This window comes from Streptopelia decaocto, assembly GCF_964273445.1.
Source record: "Streptopelia decaocto genome assembly, chromosome: 5".
Classification (NCBI taxonomy): Eukaryota; Metazoa; Chordata; class Aves; order Columbiformes; family Columbidae; genus Streptopelia; species Streptopelia decaocto.
The window spans coordinates 38,833,194-38,856,651 of NC_138659.1; the positions used below are offsets into that span (position 1 = coordinate 38,833,194).

Here is a 23,458-nt window from a genome sequence, read left to right on the forward strand (position 1 = left end):
TTAAACCTGTTTGAATGAACAGTGTAACATGATAGGAAAATTGAGGATATTTTTACTCTTAGAAAGCAATACATATGTTGACCTTTAACTTGAAATCTTATTACCACTTGATTTGATTTTCATGTATGTGAATGTCAAGGTACGAATTCTGATTATCATAAATTCAAAAGCTTTTTATATTAACGCTTTTATATTAAACAAATGCATGAAAAACAGCACAGCTACAAATAAATTTTGGCACTTAATATCTTATAAAAAGTGTATTCACTCTGTCACGTTCAGAATTATAGTGGGATGAAAACTTCTGCAGTTACATCTGTTCAGAGCAAAGTTTTTACTGAGTACGTGAATCTGATCTGTTTGAGCCTCGAGGCTGCATAATTTCAAGATCATTAGTTCTTTGAAAAACACTGTGGTTTACACAGTGGTCCAAGTATTCTTACCTTTTTGTGTCTTTGAATGTTAAATGTAGTTGAAATAGAAGGTGAAGAACAAATATTAATAATATGTTCAATTACAAGCTTAAGAAGTCCATTTTATGCCTCTTGAGTAAATGCAGGAGTTGGGGAAAAGTGAACTTTCATCAAGGAAATGTGATTGATATTCTGAAAATATCACAGATCAGTGTTTTCTCTTGAATCATTCCGTTTCAATGTCTATTTTTATAACTTCTACAGTTCTGTGTTTCACATCCCACTCTATTTGATTTAATGTGTTACCGGTTTTGTAAGAAGATTGCTGGCTTGTAAGAAGAATTTATGAATAGCTTCTTCAAGCATCTTTGTTTCTCTGGGGTAAAAGTGTACCTTTATATAATACATTATTATGCATCCCGATGTAGCGTTTCAATGGAAAATCTACACTTCCAGTATTGCATCTGATACCAGAAAGTCCTAAAATCTAATTTTGACTAAAATATTGATTTTTCTCCATAGGCATTGAAGTTGTTAGGGTTTTAATTTCCTATAGGAAAATGGAAGTTTCTTGTTCTGTGTGTTTTGGAGGTTTTTTTTGACCTCGATGTAAAACAGGGCGTATTAATTGATGATGATAGATCTTTCTAAACAGAGAATGTGGTATGCACATGATAAGATTATATTACTGTTAATGGTATGTTAATTGTGCAGGATTTGCTGCTTTCGTAGATAAGGACAATTCATTGCAAAAGCAATTGGCATTTTACCTACGTAAGAAATAGCAGAATAAGGCTTCTGCATTTTGCAGTAAATCAGATTATGGCATATCATTTAAAAATCCTCCACAGGGAAAATAATTATCTCTTAAGATCCCGGTAGGGCATATCAATTAGAGTTTGGAATGGGGAAATTTGCATGTAGAACTCCCCGATGTTCATAAGTCTTTACAGTAAAAAATGGGAATTTACGTGCTCTGAAAACTATGTTTCTTGAAGGGAACCATGTCATTTGGATTGAAACCAGGAGTGATTGAATTAAAACAAACAAAAATGACAAAACCCCATACCCCCCTAAACACACCAACCAAAAAAGAGCAATGAAAACAAGACCTACAGAAAACACCTTGGAGTCTTTCTTAGGAGTTCTGCAGATGTGACCAGCGAAACTACCCACGTAGCACTGGGGAAAAGGCAGGTACAAAGTTGGCAAATGCTGGAGGAGCCTTTTAATGATTAGAATTCACAGACATGCTTATGTTATATTAATTACACTGTACTCTAGTTAAAATGTAGATGCTTGATTCTGAACTCTGACTATTTTTTTTTTTCCTCAGGAGAGGTTATTAGCAAATATTTTGTCTGTTCAATAAATGAAAGAAGCTAGGCACGTATGCGAGAGCCAATACAATACACATGCCTGTTGTTCCTGAAATTGCATGAATACTTGAGAAATAATATTGAGAATATTTAATGTTAAATCAATAAGTTGAAGGCCTTAGATAGGTGACTTGACCTGGGCTAAGAACATGGTCTTGGCAGGGAGCAGAGAAGCAAAATTGAACAGTAGCCGAGGGAGCTGAAGGTGTGTGTGTGTGTGTGTTCTGAAATTCATGTTTGTCAGAAAACCACACAGTGGAGGTGGTGTGATGCACATAATGAGAGATAATGACATTTTTCCTCCCTGAGGCAATGGAAGCCAGGGAGTGCCAAGAGCACTAATGCAAACAGACCTTCGGTTCTGTCTTCTCTCTCATGCTGGTCTAACGGCGGTAGAGGCTTCTGTTTTACCTGGATGACTACACTTTGCAGAAAAATATGAATAGGAAGATGTTATTTTTAAAACAAACTGCCTGCTTCTAACATGTCTTGACTTTCAGTTTCACCACTGGTGCATGTGCAGTGTCTCAGTTTGGAAACTAATATTTGAGATTTGATAGGATTTTGATTTATTTGTTTTGTATTGGATGTATTAGCTCTCTTAACGTCTATGATACTTTGATGTCTCTCATCTTAAAACTGTTCTATAGTGGGGTGCCCAGTTGTAGGCAGGGTTTGGTACCTGTCATAGCATTTCTGCTTTGCAGTTCTTGTTCAGAACTTTTTACTGACAAAGAACTTATTTAGTGTTGGTAAGCTTCATGTACTCTTACCTATTCATTTTGGTTTATTGAGTTTGTAATATTCAGCAAATGGATATCTGTGTTTGCTTTTTTCTCTTACCCTACTCCTTATTCAGTAGAAATGTCTTCTGTAGTTCATTCAGTGCCCATACTTCTCTTTCCCCCCACCCTCATTTACTTTGCACATTTGTACCGACAGTTCCTGTGATGCTTAGCAAAATACTATGCAAGAAGTTAAGCTGAAATACTTGGTAACAGAGGCATAAGTTTGTTAGTCCTGTTCCTATGATATTTCTAGTTCAAGTGTGAGGAAAAAGCTGTAACAAACGCCAAAAAGCTTGGTAGGATCTTACTAAATTTGTAATTCTCTAGATACATGAAAGAGAGTGAGAAATGCAGTATGGTTGAGGTTAGGCTCTGGCAACTTGGAGTGATGACTCATGAAAACAGACTTTTGAGATCTTGCAAAAAACTTCTGACAATACACACCAGATTTCTGACAATTTTTAAAATGGGAGAATTAGATTATTACAGAGTATTTATGTTGAAAGATCCAGGTTTTTTTTGTTTCTTTTTTTTTTTTTTTTTCCTTTTAAAAGAGTGTTTGTCTGTTAGATTCCACGCTTAGGAAACTGAACTCCCTCCTAGCGAAAACGCTTTACTGTTTCACTCCAACTTCATTAGCGAGGACACATGGACTGGCTTCACTGAGCCCCATAATTTGCTCTTCTTCATCCAGATTCCATTAGAAGTGTCTGTCTTCTCTTTAGGCTCCTAAATTCACTAGTCAGTATGTAAGAAACTACTTAATATTTCTGTTGTTTTCAATGCTATTTACAGGGGAGCTCAAATCATGTCATTTCACTCAAGAACTCCTGCACAACTTCATGAGGGATTTGGGAGAGTGACCCTTGTCTTTGTAATATGTTAGGAAAGGACACAAGGTGTTCTGGTGTGCTCCTCCTCTTGAACAATGTCTTGGGAACTTCCAGCACTTCCATTTAAATTTCATAGCATAAAAATAGCATGTATAGACTCATCTTCCCTCTAAAAACTCTTGGACAAAATATGAATGTTCTGTTTTTATTTATTTATTTTTTTTTCCTGAAAACAGGCCTGTTAGTATTTGACCCTAAATCAGACTGATTATTATTTTGGTTTGCAGTGCATTAGGACCTGTTTTAGCTATATGACTTTTCTGGGTTCATTTTGCTATGATGTGTCTGTCATCTTACAAGTACAATAGCATAATCATCGATTATGCTATTTAACACCATTCAGTAAAATCACACTACAAAATCTACTGTTAGTAAATTCTTAATAAAATGGCTGATTCCCAAATTGGAGTTTAGACATGGCCAACAGTCAAAAGTCTCTGAAAACAGCTACTGCAGTTCTGCATCCCTGCTGGCCATAGACTGGGACAGAAAACATGTGGTATGTATTGACATGTGTTTCCTGAGCACTGAGCTCTAGCAAACTTAGTGTCTTGGGTTCATTGTTGCAGTTTGTTTTTATTTTTATATGTACTGTTCTTTCTCCTCCCACAATATTTAGAAGAAAAATACTAATGAAAAGAGCATTATACTTGGCACATTTGTGAAAGATACAGCTCTTTTTCTCAGTGTTCTCTTTTCTTTCTGCTTGGAACCTAATATGCTGTTATTTTTAATATTGCTTGGTATGTGACTATTAAAATACCACTATAGATAGAAGCTGATTTTTTGGCTGTGTGAGTTTGTAAATAATTCAGTGTGGTAGTCCCAGTAACATGGAGAGGAATTAGGGTAAACAAGTTGCTGAGCTGATCAGTGGGAATGTTTATACACATCGCATTTCCAGGCCATTCAAATACTGATCTGACATCTCTATTTAATGTTTTATATTTGGCTTGTCCAGCATAATTCATTTGCTTTTTCAGTGCTAACATGACTGTCTGGAACTGATGACTGTATTTTGATATTAGAGATCTGCTTCTCTGTTGACAAATGTACCTGCAAGTAGGCAGAATGGCAAAAAGTGCTGAGACTCCTTGCAGGAAACTAGCCCTTGTAGCCTTCCTTTCTTTGAATTCTAGTAATATCAGCACTGTTGTAGTGATGTTTTCATACCTATCTCCTTAGGAGACAGTATTAAGCCTGTTGCCTGTTTTTTAGGATTATGTGACGAGGTCTGTATATCAGTAATTCAGAAATACTGTGGAACCAGGAGCTGAGCAACGGAGGTGTTTTTTGGCCTGTGTGTGTGTGCAGGAGAGATCCAGGCAACGCATCTCCAGTCCAGTCTGCAAGCCACTGGTATTCTGTCTGCTTCCAGAGTACATTGACTACACCTACAGTGTGCTGCGAAGCTGCATAGAAGTCTTTGGCAGCCTCGCAGTTACTGCTGCGTGCTCCACGCATACCAATATCCAGCTGAGCAGCTCTGATTTCCAGGCAGGGCTTGCATGTTCTCTGCATTCTTTCTTAAAACTGTGGTCAGAACTTTGTTAGGTTTCATATAAGTTTTGCTCAAGCTTTGAATGTCCTATGAATTTTTTCTCAAAATTAAACATTTTATCGGTATGTTTTTCCCTTATAAAATTGAACAGGGGAGTTTAGTCTTTCCTTTTAGCTGTGTTTTGATTTACACTTAAAATTGTTTAGCCTTTTCAAGTTGATACAGATAGATGGATATTATTTGCCTCTGTGTAATTTTCTAGAAAGTAGGTGCTGTATTGGACAAACACGAAATTTCTCATTCACAAAAATGAGACTTGATAGCTAGTAAGTGGGCAGTATCTTTTGATGTCTTACGTTTTTCAGGTACTGGAGTTTAATTATATTTTGTGATGCTGTGGATTTTTGAAGCTAGCAGTTTACATTTTCTATAATTTACTTTTTCATGAGAGAAAATCATCCATTTTGTTATTTGCTTTGGTACATTAAATGGTGGGGGACACTGAATTTATTAGCATTATAAAAACTCTTCACCAGTATCACTTTAATAACCACAATTGTTTCATTTTCTTGGTTGAACTGCCTGTGTGGACTGTCTTCTTATCTGTCTTAATACCATTTTCTTCAAACACAGCAGTCCTGTTCAAGGGCAGAAGGTAAACGGGAGAACATGGTAAATCAGTGAGTCCTCTACCATCTGCTTTAAAAGAGATAAAACAGATCTTAGTATCTAACAGTATCAGACATCTTCTTAAGTACTGTCTTCAGCCTTTCAGTTGAGAGATTAATTAAAAGTATGTGTCATGTCTTAATAATAGTATTTCTAAAACTAAAGAAAAGATACTTTGGCAAAGTGGTACATTTTGCTTGTAGGTTTTCACTGTGTTTGCAAAGTTCACACACAATGTTGCTGAAGGTAATGAAGAATTGTCATTAGCCTTGATAGCTATGGTAGTCTGCTTGAACATTCTGATGTTTAATTCCTTCTTTTAAACCTTTGTTCCACAACCAGTTCAATGTGGCATATGTCATCGCTGCTGCTAGTGACTTGGTCACCCCTGCTACTCTCAAGCTGTTATTTCTGTCTCTTTCCCTTGCGACTACCAGCAGCAGTCATACTGTGCCTCAGCGATCTGGATCAGGAAGCTGATGCAGCTGAGAATTAACCTGGGAAGCAAGCAAGGAGGTTGATTTTAATTAAAGTCAGTTGCCTGAGGTAGTTTGCTGTGTGGATGTGTGAGCACTGCTGCTGGCTCAGGGGAAGGAATGAGGGAAAGGAGTCTAAAGGAAGAGCGGGCCACTGCTTTTGGTAGCAGTTCAGACTGATGCCAGGTTGAGCTGACAGTGGCACAGTTTTGGTGTTAGAAGTTAGTGTTTGTTTTCAGTATTAGTAGATAGCTGTTGTTACCAGCTACCAGGAGACATTGCATGGCAAAAATCATTAGTCTAGTCCTCAAGTATCATAATAATATATGATCCTATGTGGATGGATGTGGAGAGTTTTGGGCCATATGCTGTGAACAAGCCAGGGCTTGAGGTGGCTGGGGTGCACTAGGACCATGCGGAAGTAAACAGAAGCTGGTCTGCCCTCGACCCAGGCTGCAGGAGGGTGCCCTCGTCGTTGCTGCGCATGTGGACAGTGCACTGCAGCTAATCACCATCGTGGGGGGGGAAGAATGACTGCATGTGTAACCAATCGTAGCCTGTGCTTGCCGCATGGCCTTTTGGGTATAGAGTATATAAGGTTTGGAAAAACGTGGTCTCGGGGACATTGATATTCAGTGTTGTTAAGAGTTCATTAAAGGGTATTGATGGTAAATTCATATTGAATTAGACTCATTACTCTCGCCGGCCCGCCTGTCGTGCTCAAAGAGGTCCTGCCGGCAATCTTGCATTCTCCACGTCAAATGGTAGCAGAGGATGGTTCGCAAAGCAGGATCTCCGGAGCACAATTACTGCGGCAGTCTTGCATTCTCCATGTCGTCTCACGACAGATGAATGATCCTTTGCACCATCAGAACACTGCAGTCTTGGTGTGGTGGGCAATTTGCAGAAAAGAAACATGTACAAAACTAGCTGTGCTCCAGTTTCTAGGCTGGCTGACAACGCCTGGAAATGATACAAAGGAGAAAACCTTTCCTGTATGCTCTAGCATAATTTAATGATATTAATAGTTGTAGGATGTTACCTTTTGCTGTTTGTGGAAATTGTTGTTTGAAAGAGATTATAAAGCATGTGGCATTTTTAGCTGGTTGGGGTACTATGGAATCCTACAGCTGTAGGCTACCAAGATGTATTGGAAGGTCTAATGCTTTATACTTTTATTCAAATAGATTTAGTGACATGTTTGCCTTGGATTAACTTTTCCAATAAACAGTTTGAAGGGAGAAAAATAACAGTGTTACTTTTAGATTTCCCTGAAAGTCTTATGTTGGCTGTGACTGCTTGGCTGTTTCAAGATAGTAGTTGAAGAGACAGTATATTTTCTGGGAAAATGCAAAATTAATGTTAAATTAAGAACTGCGGTCGTACTAACTTTGTGTTCTACTGTAGCATCACTGAAATTTTTGAAGAATGCAGACTCTGCTGTGATTTGTATCTCCAAGGTGGAATTACTACCTGTACACGCATAGCTTTCTGGGAGAGATGGTGTCATAAGGAATTTTTTCTGGACTGCGTTCTTCCGACACTTGTTTTAGCAGTACCTAAATCATGGCATGTATAAATAATGAGTGATGCTTCCAGAATCACCTCATTTCCCTTTTCCTTAATGGTACATCTTCCTGTTGCAGGCAACAGCTTTCCTCTTGTCTTGATCCTATTTTATGTCAATATTCTGCTGGTGTTTCTGTATGTGAAAAATAGACTAAAGGACTAAAGACACTAGAAAAATAGGACCAACAACTGAGGGAAAAAAAGTAGTCATGTGATGGTGCGTGACATAAAATTTAGGGAGTGTTGAGTTCCTCTTTTACAGGATGATGAGTAATGTGTGAGAACCCAATTTCATTATGAGTCTCTGCACTTGCGTTCAGAAATGGTTTTTAAGAGTAAAAGGGATTAAGATTCCTTCCTGGGTGGTGGAGCAGAGATTGGAATTTCTCATTACGTGTCCTGACTTGTCCTCACTGTCTGTGTGTGTTTTTTTTTTTTTTTTTTTTTTTTTTTTGTGGTTTTTGGGTTTGTTTTTTTTTTTTTTTACTTCTTTCTGCTCAGAGGTTGTACAGACTGTTTATGTGAAATACAGGACACAAAATGAAAGCTAGGAGGAAATGTGGAAATACTTAGCTTACCTTTGTGTCATGCATACCTGTTAAGGTATCGACAATATATTGTTTTAATTTTGTACCATTATCTTAATTCTTTTTTGTTTGGCTGCAGAGGATTTTGCTTGAGAGAATTCCAGGAAGTGAAACTCTCTTGATGGGAGATATTTCACTGGGGGAAAAATCCCAACCCCACCAACACAACCCCCTTGAAATGGCAAGAATCTTTGGGACTACAGTTGTTGACCAATGGTGCAAAGAAACTGTTGTTATATCAGCTTCACTTTGCAGGTACTTCAGTGTAGCACACCTGGGATGTGACATAACATTTGTTTTGTTCTCTTTAAGGTACAGTATTCCACTTTGTGTATGAGTATGTAACTGAAATCTTACCAAGTAGTCAAACCAACTAGATGCAGTGCAGTTTTTTCTTCCCGCTTTAAATGGTTGGAAAGGAGGGAAAGCAGAATCATACAGTTACTGAAATGCTAGTTTTGCCAAAATAGAGATTACAATTAGGACTTCGAAATTTTATGTTGGATCATAATTTGTCCAAAGTACATTAACCATTGCATTTAGCATATTAGGAGTTGCTATGTTCTTGTTATTGCATCATTATTTCTTGCTGGAATTTTTGAGTCTCTGAAGCAATAGGTGTCTTAATGTTTTCTGAATATAATATAAAAACTTAGGGTTATTTGTTTATCCCATCATACCACCTGTACACGTAACTCCTCATAACTATCAGTACTTGGTAATGCTGCTGAGAGAGTTTTTCAGGATGTTGTGGAAAAAGAACAGTGAGCTGTGGGTGGAACTTTGCCTGTTTTCAGAAGAGGAAGTTTTCTTGTGGAAGTACAATCTCACTTTTTCACTGATGAGTCACTTTTGATATAATGATTAAAAGATCTTCCCTAACTTTGCATCTCTTTTTAGGTGTTCTCAGTGAGGATAGATATCACTGTGTAAATTCTGCGAACAATTAAAGTTGATTTTATTAATAAACATAGGAAGAAATTAATTTACTCTTGGAAGTCACTTTTCCCTTGGGTAGAATTTATCTATTGTCTAGAGCTGCATTATCAATACAATCTCAATTTTATTTAATTATATTGACTGAAATATATTTTATGATTAAATATTTTATATACAAGATGCCCAGCTTTCAAGGCTTTTAAATTGTTAGGGGTTTTGAATATCTTTGTTATTTTAATGGCTTTCAATGGCAGATGACAAAGCAACAGTGTCATATAACCCTGAGCCTTTTCATCAGTATAGTGTGTTTTTTTTTCTTGCAAGTTTGTTTTTTTTGGGTTAGTACATAATGTGGATGCCTTTTTACGGAGTTTGGGGATGTCTGGATATTGAGACTCCCCCACTGAATTGTTTGAGAGAAATACAAGGCACAACTTGACAGAAATAGTTCTGCAGAATTTTGTGTTAAAAGAAGAAAACTAGCAGACTGTCAGTGTGTTTCTGTGGCTTCTTCACTAGTAATTTTTGTGTCAGCAGATACTATTTATTGTTGGAACGAATAAAGGACTCAGCATTCCAATTCAATGTGAATCACGCGAAGCCATTTATTACAGAAACAAGCCTCCTTATATATGCAACTGTGCTCTGATCACACGTCCATTCTCCAAGCATGCGTTCGCTAATTGGATATCATCTATGTTCACGAGCTGTCCACACACTGGAGTCTTACTGCTGATAGGTCCGTTGATTTACGTCTTGTTGAGGCCCCGTTATTGTAGAACTGCCTCACTCAGCAGGTCCTGTTTTCAGCTTTCTGAGGTGGCCTTGAAATTCCTTTGGGCCTGGCTAGTTCAGTAACAAATCTCCATCTAATAGAAACCCATCCACAATTCATGATATTATCTATTGATAATTATCTGCTTTAATTTTTATTACTTGTCATAGAGCATTCCTGAGAAGTGAATTGCTCTTGCCACAGAAGGAGTCGATGTTAGTAACTAAAAATGTATCATATAATTATTCTGTAACTGTGCATTACAGAACAGAATTATAGAATAATTCAGGTTGAAAGGGACTTTAGGATGTCTGTAGCCCATCCTTCTGCTTAGATCAGTTTCAGTGCTGAATTTCGAACTGGATTTTCTAAACTTTGACCGGTCAGGTCTTGAAAATTGCTGAGGACAGAGACTGCACCAACTCTTTGGGCAACCTGTTCCACTGCTTGACTGAGCTTGTGTGAAAGCGCGCTTGTGCGTCTTTGTGCTCTCTATCGTCAGAGCCTCCCTCGGTTTTTGATCACTGTCACAATATCCTCCCACTGTGCTGGGAAGAATCTGTCTCTGTTGTCTTTTTAATCTCCTTTGTGTTGAGGGACTGGTCTTAAGTCCCTCTGAAGCCACTTTTTTTTCCCCAGACTGAAGAAGCTCAATTCTCTCTCCCTCTCTGCAGGGTAAGAGCTCCAGCCCCTTGGTGGCCTTCTGATTTTGCTCTACTTTGTTGGTGTTTGTTGTGTATCAGAGGGCCCAAAACTGCACATAGTTTTCTAGATGTGATCTTGTTAAGTGTTACCTGTCCTTTCAGCTCACTATGCGGTTATCCTTCATTGTCTCTGGAGCATGCTCCTGGCATCTACCCGTAAGCGTTGTCCAGTGAGATGTCAGGTCCTTTTCCAGGAGAGCTGCTCCTCAGCCAGCTGGTTCCCAGACTGTATCATGACAAGTAGTTATTCCATCCCAGCTGCAAGATTTTTTAGGCATTCAGTTGATCATTTTTGAGTGGAGGAAGAAAAGCCTTAGGATCTCTTAGATCAAAAATAGATGGATATCAGTTTTATTCCTTATTGATACTGTCCTAAGTAATATAATTCCTTTTGTGAATTAAAATGAGATGATTATTTCAGTAATAGGTTGGGAAAAAAAATCCACAAAATAGTTTTGATTTTTTTAAAAAAGACATGCATTCTGATCGCTAGGAGTAACAGGATCAAGTGACACACTTAATGTACTGTTCACCTTGAACATGACCATCCATTATGTTTTCTTTAGGTATAAAAATACAGAACTAGAACGTTGCATCTTCCCGTAACAAAACTATGGTCAAATCAGATGCTTTGAATTCAGTTTCTGTTGATTTACATGATAGTAGAGAATGCTATTCTATACATAGGAAGAACTAATTGGAGACCATTTCTTTACTTTTGGCTTCAGAGGAATTCTAGTCTACATTCAGCTCAAAACTTTGTGCCCCAGCCAAAACTTTAAATTTCCATCAGCTTTTGCTTTGGTGCAAGTATGGACCTATTATTGTATTTCAGGAAGCAGGATTGCAGTTGAACGTAGCAGTTTTCAACTACATTTACTGATCCTGTAGTATCAAGGCACAACATAGTTCCTTTTCATAAGAACTTGAGTTTAATGTTGGGGCCAGCATTCTCAATCATGTATCAGATTTTGGAGACATTAGCTCTGCATGCAGATTAAGAGAACTTTGTGAGCTTTAATGTCTTCCACAAATCTCGGAGTTCTTCAGAAACACCAGCTTTACAGACTGTTCTCAGTTTGGTGTGACTAGAGAAGGCAACAAATAAGCAGAGTCCCCATCTGGACTTTACCTTGTGAGCATGTTTTTTACATTTCTGCAGTAGAGATTGGTGCTAAGTCTTTCTCATCTATGCACAAGTGCTACGCTTTTGGTGCGTGTACTTCTAAAAGTCCATTTTGGCTGAGTCCACGAGAGCTGTGTGGAACTAGGTTTGAGTACAGTCCATTTTCCATATACTTACTATTGTATAGATAGATCTTATTTTCCTGTGTAGTTACCCATGCATCTCCCCTGGAGATGAGCGCCTCAGCCATGCAAAGCAAATAAAGCATGCCATTGAGGCCTGAAAGCGAGGATGAAGTAGTGAGTTACTCAACAGTAAAGTCTGAAGAGCGAAGTTGCCCATGCTTTGGTTAGAGTTTGTGGCTTTCATGCTAATCTGTTTTAAATATTAGTCACTGTGAGCACTGTAGCTTTGTTTATTGCTCAGTGTGTGTGAAGGTGGCATAGCATGGCCAGTGGAGAAAATGAGGGATAGAAAGTGAAAAGACCAGAAATGTAAATTCACTGTCAGAAGCCTCTTTTATGGGGCTGCAGTCTTAGGATCTTGTTTTGAAAAGTGTGAATTGAGTTCTGAATAAAAAAGACTCTCATTTCAGAAACATGTTTCTGAAGTTCTTGTTTTTAATGTTTTAGCTGCTTTTGAGATATCATTGCATGTAATTGGAGAAGATACTGTATACAGAAAACTCAGTGAAATTTTTCTGGTAGGGTAATTCTTAAGAGCAGTATGATAATGACAAGTTTTCTTCGTTAGTAAATAAGGGGAACTGTGACACCTTTGTAGCATTCTTCTATACAGGCAGGATTATAAGAATATCAATGGCACAGAAATCCGTAGGTGATTAAAAGGCTGGTTACAGATGTTGGTTAAATTGAGATAAAATGGATGTCTGAGAATTCAGGTATAGATGAGAGGAGCTTAAAGGCACTCTCTCCCCCATCACCTGAAATCATACGCAGTTAACTTCGACTGTCAGTACACATAGTCTTATGAGGTATTACTAATCTCCCAGAGAAATAAAATGGTTTGAGAATATTTATTCCTAAAGCTATACTTGTTCCTGGTTTGATTTGATTTCTAAGCCATATTATCCTGGGGTGAGCTCTTTCAACTTCAGCTCCTTCAGCTTCACTTTGTTAACTTACACTGGGACAGAATTGACCCTTCTTTTCTCAGAGGTAAATTTCTCTACCACCTTGGAGAAATATTTGACTGAATTTGTCTCTACTGTGTCAAGTTGATGCATCTGCCCACTTGATTTTGTTGGAAATTCGTCCGTTGGAGGTACAGATGGAGGTAAAGCTGGGCAGCCAGCTCCTGTTCAATTGCAAAAAAGGTAATCACCAACAAAACCCAAGGAATTAATTAGGACTTCCTTGATTTTGTTAGACTAACATTTTTTATTTCAAATAAATTCCTAGTTTTCTCCTGCATTAGTCACTGCCATATCATATTGTTTTTTCTTTGTATTATTTAATGAAATAGTTGGTCAAAGTATGCTCTTGTAATGTTACTCCAACCCTGCTCTGCACTTTTAATTCTTCTTTTGTGTCCTTTTGTTCTTGTGTGGGCATTTGTTTGTTTGTTGTTCATGGTGTGGTTTTTTTTTTTTTTTTCATTTTAACATGTTTGTGCAGTAGCTCCCTGAGAGCTGCATCTATTGTGTATCTGTCAAACCTCATGTTAGCTTATCTGTATTTTTATGTAGACATCAGCTGCTTAGAAACTAGTTACTAGAAGATATGAGGATTATCTTACTATTGTCATCATTTTACTCTGTCCTCAACTTGTATAAACTTGTGTTATTGTTGTGCTAACTTCTTTCATCTAATGGACTGTGTAGAGTTATGTTTTTTCCTGTACTTGATGGGGACATATGTATGTTAGTGCCCTAGAAGTAATAACAATAAATGCTGTCCTCAGCTATCTTGTGCTCAGAAGCGCGAGGAGATACTTAAAAACTATTAATTTAGCTCTTGGTGACATGCCGAAGCAGTAGAGCAGGAGGAATAGCAGCTTTCTGGTAATGTTTACCTGAACCGTGAGGTTTGTGGTGCAGAAATAAAACATTTGGGGAAAAAATTAATGATAGGTAATGATGAAATTAGAAGAGCCTAAATTCGCTGTAATATTATAGAGTAAGGCTATATTTAATTGACCACCAACAAATTATAACCCTGTTTTAGATAAGTAGTGATGAAAGAGTGGCTTCAGATTAGTTTTGTTCTCATTGTTTCTTGAGGTCAATTCAGATAATGATAAATTTATGCCATAAATGGTAATTGGAGTCAGGTAGAAAAGCTAAGCTCCATGAAGCCTACAAAGTTGGCTAAAACTTTTTTATCTTGGTCTCTCTTTGGTAAGAATGTGAGAGCACTGCTGTGAAGTATGGGTGTTTTTTTTTTTTTATGAAAAAGAGGGCTTAAAAACTGAGTTTTACTTGTGTGGTAGTGTATCTGTTCAGGTTTCTTAAACCTTATTGAGAATACCACAGTCTAAATCATACGTGATGGATGCTTGCTTTTTTTCTATGTGGCTTCACAATTTTTTGAAATTTCTACTTAAGTTCTGTTCTGAACATCAAAATATTAGTGATATTCGAGTTTGTCAAGGATTTTGAACACATACATAATATCGTTTCTTAATAAAAAAATGGATAGAGCTTCTTGCTGAGTTTGATTTTTTTCTAAAATGGAAGAAAAAATCAGATAACAGGATTCAAACAAAGAACATGAGACAGATCTTACTGAGCAGCATTGTATTACACTGTTTGGATGAGCAAAGTGATGGCTGCCTCTTGCTGTTGTGGTTCCTGTTGGGTCTGAGGTGGACAAGCTTCCACAACACAAACACCAGAATGGTCAGTGCCCCCTTTTTCAGTCATACTGGAAATGTCCAGCAGAGACTCTCATGGCTAGAACTACTTAGAAGTCTATATGAAGTAGCCTTTCAAGATTGCTGTTTTATTTTAATGAATCTTGGCTATCAGAGCTAATAGTATACCTGTGCTTAGTCAAGCTTTAGCAACCTTGCTTAACCCTTAGGTCTCTTACCTTGACATTGTTCCCAGGCAGAACAAACAAACATGGTCTCTACCCTGCTCTGCATTTTAGCTATGGCAGGATTTCAATTTCATTAATATCAGTCCAGATCATTTTATGGAATGTAGGTGTTGTCACATTTGTGGAAGTTGCGTTTATTCTAACTGCAATTAAGTCTTTTCCTAATAGGATATTGTCACCTGAAATATTTAATTTGGGATTAACTGCCTTTATGTAGAAGAAAACTGATTTAAACTCTATCTGTAAACTTCCAGAGGGAAGCCTTAGCTAAATTCTGTGGTTCCTATTATTTAGGTGGTCAGGCTAGATGATTTGTGGATCTTGTGTAGCCTTGTAGAGTCCATGAGTTGATGTGCCAGGACAGTCTCTGTACTGTTAGATGAGGATGCCTTCCAGCCTGCCTGCGCTATAGTTTTTACATATAGTGAAAGTTTCAGGATAGTACTTCTGGAGAGATCTGGAGTCTGAATTTCTAAATTCATGCACTTAGTAAAGTTGTCTACATTCTGTAATAGTTTTGTTGGTCTTCTCAAGCAGTTTACCTCTTTACTGCATTTGGCAAGATAAAAATTTTGTGGTTCTTCTGTTACTGAAACAGCTTTTTACACAGTCTCATTATTTTTGGCAGAGCTGATCCACTGATAAATATTCTAAAACAAAGAAGAAACTACAGGAAGAATAGGGCTTTATTGTATTCAACCAGAAATAGGGGTTGATTTTCAGATAGTATCTTACTGGAGGCATTAACAGAAAAGTTAGAAATTACTTGTGTAGTATTTCAGTCATGATGGACACATGTTAAAGCCTAAGTTGTTTAGTTAGTGTAGTGGAAATGGGAGCAATCTGACCTAAGAATTATTGAGGTGAAATTTTGAGTCCTTAGCTCAGAAAATTGAGCCTGTCAGATTGGATCAAGTGTAATAGGAATGAAAACGGCAAGGTTTCAACTCCTGCAAACTTCTTACCTTGAAGAGAGTATTGGGGGAGTTGCTGTAGAGCCAAACAGAATTGGGCTTTTATGTATTACACTGTATGTGGAAAGGTCTTCTGTCTTTGGTATTGATGTTGAAATAAAGAAACCAGAGATGGTTTCTCGCATCCAGCTGTGGAATATCCAAATGTGATCAGAGATGTAGATACTGTTTTGGTTTAAGAAGATGGGAGGGTATTTAATGGGGTGCTAATACTCTTCCAGCTCTGCAGTCCATCTGGACCCCTTGGGCAGTGGACTCTGGTATAGTTGTATACTCTCAGTGCTCTATTGCTAGCTTATGTTATGGACAGTTCAGGTGTATGGAGGAAGGGACCTAATAACTGCAGATCGTGCAGCAGTCTGTGTGCTACAAAGCCCAGCTTTGTGAGGACTCCTTTGCACGTTTCTCACTGGCAGTGTGAGAGAAAGCACCCCAGTTACACTCTTTCTGAAAGGTATTGGCAAGTTTGCGCATCTCACAGTGTGGTTTAGGAAGCAGTGCTGAGATCAGAGCAACAAGGGCAGAACAAATCTGCTCCTTCTGTGTTAGCTCTGTAGCAGTTCTTTCTGCTTGCTGCAGATCTATGCAGTCTACATCCTAGAATCAAAATTTTGGCTGGATCTCCACCTCACATAAGCTTGAAATATTTGTTGTAAGATCCCTGACCTGCACAGGGATTAGCAGTGGATTGGTTTTTTGCGTGTGTTTTGCTTATTAAAAGTATGTAGAATTATATGCTGATTGCTTGAAACATGCTTTCCAGCAAGTGCTCAGTTTTGAGGCTTATCTAGTAATGGCAAGTATTTACTACCCAATAACTTTTAAAATGTTTACAGTTAGCATTGAAAACATATTAATTACAAATTAATCATCCCAACTCTTTTAAAAGTGTCCCACAATATGTAGATGATGCCTGTTTGATGCCAGCCTTGATGCCTTTTCTTCCTGGCAGTATTAGAATTTCTGTTCTTCTCCTGTACTGTAACAAATGTTTGTTGTCAAGTTAGGAAACCATTTCATTTTAGTTTTATTTTGATGTTGTATCCGTGTCATGTGTAATACAATTTCCCTTTCCTCTTTCTTCCACCAGTACAAGATCAACTCTTCCATGGCCTAGAGATGTAAAATATTCCCGGCAGATGTTTTAACTACCCTTCTCTCAAATACCTCTGGTGATAGGGAGTTTAGCATCTATCTAAACAGTCTGTTTTTGTGGATATTAACTGTCACTTCAGTTAGGCATTCTGTTTAAAACAAAAAAAAACACAAAACAAAATCACACACACAAAAAGCAATCAACAAGAAAACAACCCAAAAAACCTAGGCAACCTCCTCTCATCCTACAGTTCTGTCCAGTAGTTCCTGACCTGTTCCTGGTAGCATAGATTGCAGTTTTATTTCTCCTATGTAGCAGCTACATATGAATTTGAAAATAGTCATATATCCCCTCGCTGTAATGTAACACTTTATGTATGCTACCAGTACTACTAGTCTTTACTGTATCAGTCTTCGCCTGTAACAAATCTGAGCATTAAGGCTTACTAGTTATAGGCTGACCAAAATGGTGAAGGTGGTCTTCTCACTGCTAATGTACCAGCATATACTGGTCTATTAAGGTATCTTGTAAAGTCTTTTTCATGGCTTTTTTCCAGGACCAATATGTGATTTGAACTGTTTCTTCCTTTTTTTAGAAAGCAGAAGATAACTTGGAATATATTTTAGTTTTATGCTCTTCTGCTGCTGCTTCTCCTCTGCTTTTTAATTCTCTCCCATTTAGTTGTGTACGCCGGTGTTGTCTTGTTATCATTATGTTGCATGTTTTCTGAGTATAATTTTGGAATAAATAAAAGCAATGAACATGAAGAATGTTGCCTGCTTTATAAATTATTTTTCTGTTTTAACTGAAATTACTCTTCTTTCTCTCATGATATGTTGTGTACTGGCTGATGAAAACAAAGCTTAAGGTAGAATAAGTGTAAATGGTTATCAGTATGGCTTGTACCTTTGAAGAAAAATACCGAGCCTTGTCTCAAGGACAAAGGAAACAGTTTTCTACTAATTCCTAAAATGGTTAAGCTGCTAATATTACTTAAAAAAATATATGGAAGTCCACTGTTACTACACTTAATTTTCTGTTTGTGTATTCTAAATTTCACATAGAAAGAGCATCACAGGCAGTATTGCTTTTCAACCAAAGAGTTTTGGGCACTGAGCTGAAGCTTGATAGGGTTGCTTTTGTTCCACAGATGTTTCTGAAGGATGTGATGTGTCCTGTCACCAGAAGTGAAACTCCTAAAGTACCAAATGCAGAATTGTTGTAAAAACGTAGTCTGTGTGCAAGTCTCGAGTCACCATATTTTCTTCCTTATTTTCCATGTCTTGGGGATAAAATTAGTAATTAATGAGATGGCCTTGTACTTCTAGTCTATGCTTGGGGGAATAATTTTTAGGAACTGAAAGCTCAGTCTCCTTTAAAGGGGATAAAGGAAAGGGAAAGGGTATTAGTGCAAGTTCTTCCCTCATCTGGTTTGTCTATTCATGTGTGAGATTTTTTTATTATGGTTTTTCCAAGTCACTTTTGTCAACAGTTCAACCCGATCTAGCAATCACAGCCACAATAGCCATATGCTCACTCCCCACCCCAACAAATAGGGGAGAAAATTGAAAGGGAGAAACTTGTAGGTTGAGATGAACATGATTTAATAAAATAATGAAATAATATTAATATACCACTATTACTACTACTAACATATATAAAATGGAAACAGACTATAAAATAAAATAAATAAATAATGCAGCTTATAATGAACTCTGCACCGAGCAGCCAGTCCTGAGAAGAGACAGAGCACCCAGGTCCTGACCAGCTGATTCTGGAGAGAGAGTAGAGAGAAAAAGGCAGCAAGGCCCAGAGGCTACTGCAAAACAGCAGGAGGGCAAATGGCCAAACAAAGAGATCTCACAAACAGAACTCAACTGAAATCGAGCACAACCAGAATGGGTCTCCATAGCTGGGAAATCCAGCTCTCCTTAAATATGAAGCATGAATCTAATGGTGTGGAATATTCTTATTGATCGGTCTGGTTGTCAGTCAAGGTGTCTGCCCCATCCATGCCCCGCTTCCCAGCTGCCTCACACCTGTGGGCAGAGCTCAGAGATCTTGGCTCTCAGCCTGCCATTTGATCCTATTGATGAAGCACCTTAATTCCAGTAGAAACTTGAAGCAGTGGACTTAATCACCACAGGTCCTGAGGCATATGTTAACAAAATTCAAAAGGTGATCTGAAGCATAGTTCATAAACTGCTTAGAGTTGCACCTTTTGAATTTTAAGCGTTTGTTTTAATAAACAAAGGAAGTACTTTGTATTACTGGTGAAACAGGAAGTCAGTTGAGACTGGCTTTAGCATAGTATGTTATTGCCTGCTTTGAAGTATTTATTCAAAGTGTGTGTTTAGTACCAAAGGTAGTACTATAACAGAGGAAAATGCTGAATGCTTTGTAAAAATGAACCCTAATAAGCTTGTAAATTCTGTGCTTTAACTCTTTGCAAAAAAAAAAAAAACAAAAAGAAACAAAAAAAAACCCAAACAAAAAAACCCCAAACCAAAACAAAAAACCCAACAAAACAAAACACAAACCTGTGCATGCAGAGCCTTCAGTAGAAGCAATGTATGTAAATGGAGATTTAAGCCTTAAGCATTTTGCGTTGACTTGAGAAGCCAGAAGCAATTGGCTATGAAAGTGTAAACAAAAGTCTGCAGGAAGAGACCCTACATTTCCAAAGAAGTGATCCTGCAAATAAGCGGTGCATGTGGGAATGTAGGCAGGTGTATTATGGTAGTTTGCTTATGCCATAGGCACCTTTGTTGGTGTCTTTGAATGGACTTTCAAAGTATGAATTATCAACCTTTTAATCTGTGTCAGCATTGCTGTACTACTGCAATTTTTCAAATATTAGAAATGATGTGTGATTTTAGTAGCGTTCCAAGCTGCACTCAAAATTCATTAGGGAGAGCTTCTCTTGTCATATGTCTGGAAGTTACTGTGATTCTCTCCTGCTTTTTATTGGAGAAAAGAATGTTATTTACAAATGAAAATATAAGGTACCTTCTGTGCATTCGTTATTTTAATTATATATGTTTCCTAGCAATTGCATTTAAAACAATCAATCAAAACAAACAAAAACCAAACCAACCTCAAAAGCCCAAACAACCCATAAAAACCCAAACAAACAAAACAATAATTGGTAGTGGTGAATTTGTTTTTCACGTAAGAGATGTAAATGTTGTGCCTTCTTTTAGGGGTCAGGTCATATACCATCAAGACAGATTTGCTGCCAGGTGATACAACTGATGATAAATGCTTTTTTGCAGGTTTTGTACATCTGGAGTATGGACAAAATAAAATTGTACAACATGTAATGAAGGGGCTATATTGAAGGCATGCCTGAAAACTATGGGGAAAACTCTGTGCTTACCATAAACCAAATTATAATCAAAATCAAATTATAATCAGAAAAGGAAAAAGAGTAGTCAATTCTGAGTCCTTACTGGGCCTGGCTAAAACACTGTTCTGTCACCTTCTTGTAACATCTGTGGCTTTGTTTTAAGGATACTGTATGAAATCAGACTTATTTTAAATGAGCCTTTAGACTTCATTATGTGTGTGTTGTATGGCTTGTGAGCTAGACTTTAAAAAATCATTTCACAGGCAAACTGTGATGTGGTGGGGTTTGAAGTGCTTTTTATTTTTATTATTAGTTTCATTTTTTTAATTTTAAAGAGTATTCTATATTATCAGAAGTACAGTGATGATATTTATTATCACCAGATACTTGTAAAAGAAGCAGCTGTGCAGCTTAAAAAAATACTCATCAGACTCAAGACTTTCAGGCTGTAATTGCTCAACCATTGAGTACATTTTTCTATAGCATATGCGTCTTGCATTTAATTAGAATTAACTTCATTCTTTGCTTTAGTTCTTCAGTAAAATTTTAAATTATTTTCTAAATATGGGTAGTTTGATAGCATGTTCTTTAAGGTAGCTGCAGGGTGCTATGCTGTATATAGGAAGGGAAAATTAATTGTCAAAAACTTGAAAATATAATGAATTAAATAATTTGGGTATTAGTAATCTGGAAGATGACAACTTCAGCTTCATTCAATGTACTTTGTGGTTTCTGTGTATCTTAGCAGATGTTTTGTCAGAGTAGGAACGTTCTGCACTGTAGATTGCTACAAATTCAACAGTAATTTTGGGATGGGGTGGCTCCTGATGGGTTATGTTCAAACAACAATTAAACAAGTGTTTAAATGTATTTATTATGCAGTTATTCAAAATTAAGTAACAACTTTATGATAATTCAATTCTTGTATTACAGAAATATGCATTAAATTGTACTGGCATGTTAGTGTGATACTGCATGTTGGCGCTATATTATGCATCAGATGACATAATAATATGGTCTTCCTCAGTTCACCAATTAGTGCAGTTGATATTTTAATTTTTAATCTTAAGCAAATTACTGTTTTAATGAGCTAGAGAATTTATAGTAAATAGAGGGCTTTTTGCCTACAAAATTTGAGGTGGTTTTGTGTTTTTTTTTTTTTTTTTAATTATTTTTTATTTTTTAATAAATTGTGTTCTTTTTTTTTGTCTTTTTCCCTTCCTGCAATTTAAAGATTCTTTTTTGCTTTTCATGATGCACATGGATTAGTGTGCTATTATTGTAAAGAAACATCAGATGCACTTAAGACGAGGAGATTCCTATTTATGCTTTGGTTCAATGACTTGATTACGGTGCCATGATATTGATAATGTTCCGCGAATGTATACTGTCAGCACTGGGGATTAGTGTGCTGCATTGTTTCTATTCTTCCCATTTTTTGCTTTATCTCGTGTTCTGTCTTCTGAAAACCATTCTCCCCTTGATAAATACACAATGTGGGAAGGGAAAAAAGGGTTGGTATAAGGTTAATGTTCAGCTTCTACCTGGGATATGTGTTAGTTTAATCTAGATAATGTTTATAGATAAAACATCAACAAAAAGCTGTATGAGGGGAAAAAAGCCCTCTAGCTAATGAACTGATTGAAGAGGTATCTGTGGAAGTATTCACTTCAGGATCCAGTTTTTCCATCTGCAGTTATTATTTCCTGGGAGAGATAGAATCTACCCTCTTCCTGTGCACACAGCATTTTTAGGCCTGTTTTAGAAATATCAGACTTCTGCTTTGATACAAATGTAGTATCTGTTATGTCCCATGCCACTGACCCTAAACGAGCTATCTTGTCCTGGCAAAACCTTTCCTTTTCACATGACAGAGGCTGATACTCTCTCTTTTAGTCAAGATACTCTGTGATAAGCTGCGTGGTAACAGGTGTTAAAGAGTTTAAACGCAAAACTGGAGTGGTGTATGCTGTACCGATAAGTGGCTGTCTTATATAAAAAAACGCTTTCTGATACCTTGCAAACTGGAAGAGTATGAGTTCTCCAACTAAAACCAGAACAATGGGATTTTTAGAGTCCATCAGTTAAGACATTAACAGAATAGAAGCTAAAATGGAAGTTAGCCTAAGCAGCATCTGAATGGTATTCATGCTGAGAACAGAAACAAAAGCTGAGAACACTTTTGCTTAGAGAACAGAAATGCTGCTCTGCAGTTTTAAGTAAAAAGTAGCATTTTTCTTTCTGAAGACATAATTACTTAGATGTTGGGTTTTGTGATTTGATTTTTTTTTTTTTTTTTTTTTTGGTACAGGTTATTAATGCTGCTTTAGCTCTTGCTGCTAGACCAAAAAGCCATGTTGTAAAGAGCACCATGGAGATGTATAGGAGTACATGGGAGAATCACATCCATGTTCTTACCGAAGCTGTGGATGATATAACAAGTATCGATGACTTTCTTGCTGTATCAGGTATGATAATTTTCAGAATCTGATTTTTCTTTTATAATTTTTGAATACTTTTAATAACATTTGAAAATAAAAACATTGGAAGATTAGTTTTTATAAGATTTTGTCAAGTGGTTGCATCTGTTTAAAATGTCCCCACACAATAGGTGTTTCTTCTCTTGCACAACATATAGCTGAGTAGAAGTTGTTTGAGCAAACTGTAGGTACCTGAAGCAGGCTGGCTGGGTTACGATGCATATCTTTATCCATCCTCACAGGTTCCTTTAGCTCAAAGTTTCAGAATCCTCTCTGCAGTTCTGAGAAGTTTCCTTCTAGAAAAGGAAGCACATATCAGTGTGCATACACAGAAAAAAGGAGATTCTTAAAATATTCTGTATTCCAGTTACTCTGGAACTTGGTCCCATAGTTTAAATGATGGTCTCTTCCTTATAAAGGGAAGCAAGAGCTAATGAATTGTATAGAAAATGTTGCAATTATGAAACATTATAAATGAGGATACTGTTGTTCATAGATCTGTTTTACCTCCTGTGAAGAGAGAATCAGTCTCAGCTTATCAGTTTTGGGTAGTTAATTTATGCAAGGAAGAATGTGGCTATTAATCTTTATAACTCACTGACATTAAGTGTAACAAATACAGTTGTCAATTTATCATGATGATGTGAAGTAAAATGAAATGTGCTATTGCATTTGATG

At 37.1% G+C, this 23,458-nt stretch overlaps 1 protein-coding gene across 1 annotated transcript in view; it reads left to right on the forward strand.

Moving 5' to 3' along the window:
- The window catches only part of LOC309440492 (catenin alpha-3), a gene marked incomplete at its 5' end in the record, with an annotated part of 175,157 nt that overhangs the window by 24,594 nt on the left and 127,105 nt on the right, over positions 1–23,458 (forward strand). The window contains one exon of the mRNA XM_082054180.1: positions 22,612–22,768. Coding sequence (XP_081910306.1) covers positions 22,612–22,768 — 157 coding nt within the window. The remainder of the gene's footprint in view (positions 1–22,611; positions 22,769–23,458) is intronic.